At 45.5% G+C, this 8,135-nt stretch overlaps 1 protein-coding gene across 1 annotated transcript; it reads right to left on the bottom strand.

The window, feature by feature from the left end:
* Positions 1–322: 322 nt before the first annotated feature.
* RPRML (reprimo like) lies at positions 323–1,482 on the bottom strand. The gene has a single exon (XM_083145433.1). The coding sequence runs from the start codon at positions 1,275–1,277 to the stop codon at positions 942–944; it is 336 nt and encodes a 111-aa protein (XP_083001559.1). The 5' UTR covers positions 1,278–1,482; the 3' UTR covers positions 323–941.
* Between the last annotated feature and the right edge of the window lie 6,653 nt (positions 1,483–8,135).

Genomic DNA, 8,135 nt, shown 5'->3' with positions numbered 1-8,135 from the left:
GGCACATTTTCCTAACACAAAAATGCAATGTAATATGTCCTCCGCAATAAACTACATTACATGCTAATGATGGGGGGGGGGGTGTATCTGTATTACAGGCAGAACTTGAGTTTTCTGCGCAATAGGATTGATTTGGGTAATTTAAGCACTGTTTGCAAAGATCTACATGCCGCGCAATTATTTATGATCTACTGTACAGTATATAAGCCTCCTGTTTCTAATGTGACCCTTTCAGGGATTATTAACCCCTTACAGGGAAGGAAGAACACGTTGCGGTTATCTGTCACCAGTTCTAAAAAAGAAATTCAGTCAGACAGAAAAGTAAAATAATTAAAAATACTGTATTTTATTTGCAATCTTCATTGTGTTAAAATGCAAAAATGACATATCACTGCATGAAAATTACGTAATAACTGCATACAAAAACACATTCCCAATCATGCTTGGCATTAGATAAATATAGTACAAAAACACTTTGCAAAACAGGGTTGCAGCCTTGGAAACATGCTTTAAATGTAGCCACAAAATGAGTAGGAGCAACGAAAGGGGATTTGTGAGGGAAAATGTTGCATTTTAGGATCCATACTGTATTGTACAATCAAAAGCAGATCAAAAGGTGCATGCCTTAGCCTATCACAGAATAAAGATTGAAGACATTACTGATGAGGAGGGGAGCTGCAGTTCATGATGATATCTCTGCTATTGATGAGACAGGTACCCAGTAAAAAAAAAAAAAAAAACCCGAAGGCATAGCAATTTCTTTTCTTAACATGGTCCATTCAGTCAGAGTGAGTTTTTTGGCAGCTGTACTCCCTCATGCAAATGAAACACCATGCGACATTTTCTTTGCAGGCTCTTAACTTCTTCCAGTAAGTCTAGGGCAATGATCAATGTTGTAGTTCAGTGTAATTGCCCAGTCTTTGAGTACTGGACCTCATCACTCAGTAGAGCCCTAGTATCACTGCCCCCACATCTTTGGAAGGCCTCCTGTCCTTCACTAAGAAGTTTATCATACTTTCTGATTTGATGAGCAAGTTGCAGCCCAGGAAAAATACGCCAAATAAGACAGTGACAGAGAGAACGCAGAGTACGGCTATCTGTACCACTCTGCTAATGAACATGCTTCTCTCGTCAAGGTTTAGAACAAGAGAACCTCCATCATTTGTGATGACAGACCGAGTCCCATTGCAACATCCAATCAAAGATCCAATTCCTTCTGAGGAGTTGGTGTAAGCTTCGTGGTCTAGGACGGTCTGGTTAAAGAAAGTCCCATTCATATTCGGAGGACCTCTAGGTAGTTCGAAGTCAAAAAGTGAAGGCACAACTTCACAAATGTCATATAGAAAATATACAGCTTGCAGATTCCATCTTCAGCTGAGCAAAGAATAAAGATAATTTTCTATTCACGTAGCTCAGCAACTGTAAATGTCCATTTCAGTAAACTATTGCTGGTACTTAACATTCACAATAACTCCTTTATCGCAACTAACTAAGCTCTGGGGGTGAATTGATGCTGGCTGATCTTATATGCTGCTGGGAGAAACCATTATGATGGCAGCTATAGGGGAGTGCTGATGGACTGAAGTTGACACTTTAGTCTTTAAACATGCTCTTTATGCTTTACAGTCCAGCAGGCAGGATACTTTCAGCTTCCCTAAGAATTGGAAGCAATTCAAACGACTGCTTTAACACTTAATTTGCTGAAAAGTAATACATATCAGCATCTCTAGTGCAAGTTTGTTTCTACTACATTGATGTACTGTAGTTAATATACAAAACCCTACATTGATATACAATTTGAGCACAACTGACAAGTTGTTTCAGTGCAATTTTTTCACATCTATCATGACACTAAAAATAAGAGTTTGCCTGAAACACTCATATGATTTGAAAGGATTAAGAAACCTAAATTAAATCTCTCTCTATTAATTTAGCAGCTTTGTGAAAAATATTTTATTCAGCACCCCAGGTAAAATCTGCCACTGTTCTCTGCTATAAGTGAAGCCAGATGCAGTCTGTGAGAGTGGCAGTCACTTCCTATTGGAAGTCCGACCTGCCAGTCACTCAAGGAACTCCCATTGGGAGGTGTTCCCTCCCTCCGGGATGCCTCTCTATGTGCAACTGCGGGGCAGCCCCCAAAAAGGGTTCTGCGCAGGTGCAGTACCGTGGACGATACTGCGCATGCACCGGACCCGGGACCATGAATTTGCCTCCGGGGGCTGCTGCATGGAGGCTGGGGCCAGCGCATGCAGAGACTTTGCGTCAGAGGCGGCAGCAGCAGGGAACGGCAGCAGTGGAGGGGGTGCCAGCATCGTAGCAGCCCCACTCCTTCGCAAAGGTAAGAGCCACCACTGGTTAAAGGACAGTTTTAAAGACTTTGGGGGATTCAATTGAAGGACTCAAATTGTTGGTATTGGAACATTTGAATGCCCATTCTCGCACCCATGTCCGAACAGGTGAATGCTAAATTCTCACAAAAGTGCTATGATGGGAGTTCTAATAAGTATGGGATGTTGCCCATAGCAACCAGATTCTGCTTCTTATTTATTTAGCATTATCTAGAACAGAGGTGGGCAACAGGCAGCCCGCGGGACGGATGTGGCCCGCAAGATGCTCAGGTCTAGCCCGCTGCACTGACCTCTATTATTATGACAAGTGGCCCGACTAGCTGAGCCGCTTGTCATTTAACCGGCAGCCACAGGGCTAAAAGAAGTGTGGTGCCGCCGCCGATGGCTGACTGTGCCCGCCTCGCACAGCATTACTGGGAGTGTGGGAGGGGATGCGGTGACGCGACAGTCGCCTTCCTGCCATTGGTTGGTGTGGCCGCTGCGTGACCGTGTCCCCTCCCAAACTCCCAGTAATACTGTGCGGGGCGGGCATGGTCGTGGTATCAGTGGCGGCGTGACCGAGAACTGCTAGCGCCGGCACCAGAAAGTCCTCCACGATCCTCCTGTCCTTGCACCCCTTGCTCAGGCTCCCCGGTGACTGGTGGCTGCAGGTTTTTGGTGGGTGATATACTGATAGGGGGTACAGTGGTGGGTAGGAAATGAAGGGTGTAATGGGAATTTTCAGTTTTGGGGATGCAATGAGGGATTTTGCAGTGGTGGGGGTGCTATTAGGGATTCTGCAGTGGTGGGGATGCTATGAGGGATTGTGCAGTGGTGGGGGTGCTATTAGGGATTCTGACGTGGTAGGGATGCTATGAGGGATTGTGCAGTGGTGGGTATGCTATGTGGGATTGTGCAGTCATGGGATGCCATGAGGGATTGTGCAGTGATGGGGATATGATGAGGGATTCTGCAGTGGTGGGATGCTATGTGGGATTGTGCAGTGATGGAGATGCTGTGAGGGATTGTGCAGTGATGGGGATGTGATGATGGATTGTGCAGTGGTGGGGATGCTATGTGGGATTGTGCAGTAATGGGGATGCTATGAGGGATTGTGCAGTGATGGGGATGTGATGAGGGATTCTGCAGTGGTGGGGATGCTATGTGGGATTGTGCAGTGATGGGGATGCTATGAGGGATTGTGTAGTGGTGGAGATGTGATGAGGGATTCTGCAGTGGTGGGGATGCTATGTGGGATTGTGCAGTAATGGGGATGCTATGAGGGATTGTGCAGTGATTGGGATGTGATGAGGGATTGTGCAGTGATGGGGATGTGATGAGGGATTGTGCAGTGATTGGGATCTGATGAAGGATTGTGCAGTGATTGGGATGTGATGAGGGATTCTGCAGTGATGGGGATGTGATGAGGGATTGTGCAGTGATTGGGATGTGATGAAGGATTGTGCAGTGATTGGGATGTGATGAGGGATTGTGCAGTGATGGGGATGCTATGAGGGATTGTGCAGTGGTGGGGATGCTATGTGGGTTTGTGCAGTGATGGGATGCTATGAGGGATTGTGCAGTGATGGGGATATGATGAGGGTTTCTGCAGTGGTGGGGATGCTATGTGGGATTGTGCAGTAATGGGGATGCTATGAGGGATTGTGCAGTGATGGGGATGTGATGAGGGATTCTGCAGTGGTGGGGATGCTATGTGGGATTGTGCAGTGATGGGGATGCTATGAGGGATTGTGTAGTGGTGGGGATGCTATAAGGAAGTGTGCAGTGATGGGGATGTGATGAGGGATTCTGCAGTGGTGGGGATGCTATGTGGGATTGTGCAGCGGTGGGGATGCTATGAGGGATTGTGAAGTGATGGGGATGTGATGAGGGATTCTGCAGTGGTGGGGATGCTATGTAGGATTGTGCAGTAATGGGGATGCTATGGGGGATTGTGCAGTGATTGGGATGTGATGAGGGATTGTGCATTGGTGGGGATGCTATGTGGAATTGTGCAGTGATGGGATGCTATGAGGGATTGTGCAGTGATGGGGATGTGATGAAGGATTCTGCAATGGTGGGGATGCTATGTAGGATTGTGCAGTAATGGGGATGCTATGGGGGATTGTGCAGTGATTGGGATGTGATGAGGGATTGTGCATTGGTGGGGATGCTATGTGGGATTGTGCAGTGAGGGGATGCTATGAGGGAATGTGCAATGATGGGGATGTGATGAGGGATTCTGCAGTGGTGGGGATGCTATCAGGGATTGTGCAGTGATAGGGATGCTATCAGGGATTGTGAAGTGATGGGGATTCTATCAGGGATTGTGCAGTGATGGGGATGTGATGAGGGATTGTGCAGTGATTGGGATGTGATGAGGGATTGTGCAGTGATTGGGATGTAATGAGAGATTGTGCCGTGATGAAAGGGTTTGCCCTGATGGGAATGTGGTGAGGAGGAGCCCAGTGATGGAGGGTTGTGCAGTGATAGTTAGGTGGTGAGGAGGTGTGCCGTAATGGAGATGTGATGAGGGGGACTTCAGCAGTGGACATGTGATGAAGGTGTGCGCAGTGATTGGCTTTGATGGTGGGGCAAGTGCCCATGTCAGGTTGCTTTCTGTAGCACACAGCACATTGACTACGGCTATGGAAATAGTCACCCTTAAAAATTAATAGTAAGGAGCTGCTGCTGCCAGCCTATATAATGATATTTGAATATACCGGTATATATATTTTGTGTGCGGCCCTCGAATATTTACTGGAAGTGTGAAGCGGCCCCCTAGCCAAAATAATTGCTCACCCCTGATCTAGAAGGTAATAGAAACTGATTGGTTGCTATGGGCAACATACCACCTTCAATAGAACTCCCATCTTAGTAAATTAACCCCAATTTTGGGCAAGGCCAGACTGCTACAGAGCGTGGCTATTTTTGCACTGATTCAGCTAGGTGAATGGATTTGACGGCAATTGAATTCCACCTTAGTACATTGCCAAGCAAAATACGAGTGATGCCTACTCGTACTCAACTCAGTCACATCTACATCTGCAGCTAAAGGTGCAAATCTGGATGGACTTTTAAATCTGCACAAATATTCACCCTAATAATTCACTAATATAAATCAATGATACCACTATATGATATCATTGGATTATGACATCATATAGTGATGTCATTTTTATGGATATGCCGCACTAAAATAATATATTGATAAACCGCAAGATCAAAAACATTGGTTCTGCCTGCAAAATGATTGCCTACTGTATTTACATTATAGGTTTACTTTAATCTGAGAAGAAATTGCTTGTTGAGAAAATTCCTTTGACTACGTGGCACTTGCTTTAGGATAAGATGACATATTTCAGATTTGTTGCTCAAGAAATCAATGAAAGAGAAAGCTGTGTTTTACAGATGACATTTAATACACGGCAAAATCCCAATAATTAATGTGATCTAGCTAAAGATTCAGTGCATAATGCTTAGTGTGTCAGTACTATTTAAACTATAATTAAATGAAAATAAAGATCTATGTACTTTTGACATGTATATATAGGATAGGAGTTGACATTATTAAAAACAAACAAATACAAAACCCATCCCAGATGCAAAATAACTACACTGAAAGTGATTTGCACTGGCTAAACTGGAGCACAGAGTCTAAAGGGACCCCTAGTATACAGCAAGAACCTCTGCAAGAGAGTAATGGACTTGGCCATGGAGAAATCACAGGCTATTTTTGATAGTCAATTGTTGTTAGTCAGACAACCACAAGAGGGTGGTCCTGTATAGGCCGAAGGACAGCACTGAAATCTCACATAGAAATCAATAAAAATAGAAAAAGTAGGACAGGGCATCCAGATTCTAAAGTCAGGGTCACATGCAAAGTAAGCAATAAAAGCTGGGTTGGTGCACAGATAATTAGAATAATTTAACTAGAGGTTGTTGCAGAGTCGCAGAGTCGAATGCAAGTTGCCCTTAATTGTTCCAGTATTGGGTGTATGGAAATAAATGCTTATACTCACTCTTTTGTTGTTTGGATCCTTGTGAGAGGACCTACTCTATCTGCATGCGTGGTTTGATAACTAATATCCTCACCAGTATGCACTTTCACTGTCCCCATACTAGTGAAATAGATACATGTCAAAGTGTGAATATTTATGCTTCAGAAACTCTGTTGATATGCCCTCTCTAAACTTTTGCCTGCATGACAGTGGCTTAACAATAGCCCCGCAGGGAGGCGCTGTGAAAGTGCGGGCGCAGGGGGGTCTGCGGGGCTATTGTAATGCCGCTGTGAGCAGCCGGGACCCACAGATTTACCTGTCTGCGCAGCGGTCCCGGCTCCCCTCCAGGCTTCTGCTGAAATGAAAATGGTCCATCATAAAATGTCCGCCCTCATACAGCAGACAGTTCTCTGAAACTGTCTGCTGTATGGGGGCGGACATTTTGTGATGGTCCGTTTTCATACCAGCAGAAGCCAGGAGGGGAGCCGGGACTGACTGCAGACAAAATCTGTGGGTCCCTGGCACAGTGAGCGGAGGGTAAGGCACGGGGGGCATGAGCGGTGGGGGGTGTTTAGGTAGTTATGCCACTGCTGCATGAGAATGCTCCGCTAAACTTTATTAATTATTTATTTCTGTAGTGCACACATATTTCGAAGCACTTTACAGACCCTGTTTGGCCATTCACATAGGTCCTTGCCCCAGTGGAGCTTACAATCTATATTACCTACCACATGTACAGATGTCCCGTCTGGCGAGCGACGGCAGAGAGGTACTCCACTAAACTGGGATGCGTGTGCATCTCGCGCGCACATGCGTCCCAGTCTCTCGGAGGCTGGGCAGCGGGTCCCTGCCCATCTCCGCTTCAGGGAGATGGGCAGGGTTAGGGGGGGGGGGGTCAGGGCGGCTGTGGGGACCCGCTCTGTCGGTGGGGGAGGCAGCAGACGGCGGTGGGGAGCATTATACAATTTGGCATTTCTTTTTTTTTTTTTTTGAGTCTTTATTTAAATTTTTCATCAGACATAATAAACATATTATACATTTTAAAAAGTACACACATAGAAAAACACATACAATACATACAATACGTATACGACACTTTGCAAACCATATAGTTTGTAACAACGATCATTTCCCCGGTCTGGGGGACTGCTTCTTACGATCCCTAGGGGTTGGGGTGGTATAGGGGGGAGAAGATTAGGGTCGCCCGGGAGAACTCCTCTACGTACCGTAGTTGTACAGCCCATGTTAGAAAACAACTTGTGATTGTCTTGAGCATTACAGGTAAGGGGTCTGGCTTATTTACAATTTTATATAGTGACATCTCATGACACAAGTAAAAAATATTATGGGCGGTATTCAATGAGGCTGATTCGCCAGGTTTTTATGGCGAATTTGTGCTGTTTGGCGAATTTCTGACTAAAACGGTGAATCACCCTATTCAATGACCACATGGCGAATACATTTCAAGGTTTTTTTCACCATGATTCACCGAGTAGCAATCGCTATCTTTTTATGGTGAAGTGGAATGTGAACTTTTAAAATAAAGTGTTTTGTTTTTTACATTTAGTGTCAAAAAATCAGGAATTTTATTCTGAGGAGGGACATGCTATTTTTATTCATGTGCTCATTACATATTCATATATTCACTGCACCCGATCGTTACGATCGGGTGTAGTGAATATACGGTCCCCTGCTGGCACCCCCGGGGGGCAGCCTGTGCTGCCTGGCACCCGGGGAGCCCACCTACCCCCCAAAAAGTTCTGGGGCAGGCAGAGAGAGTACCATCTCTCTGCCTGGCACCGTCCTC

Source organism: Crinia signifera, chromosome 6, assembly GCF_055691185.1.
Source record: "Crinia signifera chromosome 6, ASM5569118v1, whole genome shotgun sequence".
NCBI classification, from domain to species: Eukaryota; Metazoa; Chordata; class Amphibia; order Anura; family Myobatrachidae; genus Crinia; species Crinia signifera.
This window is presented reverse-complemented; position numbering and strand designations above follow the sequence as displayed.

Coding starts and splice junctions, on each gene's coding strand:
- RPRML (XM_083145433.1), bottom strand. CDS start 1,277: ATGAATGGGACTTTCTTTAACCAGACCGTCCTAGACCACGAAGCTTAC.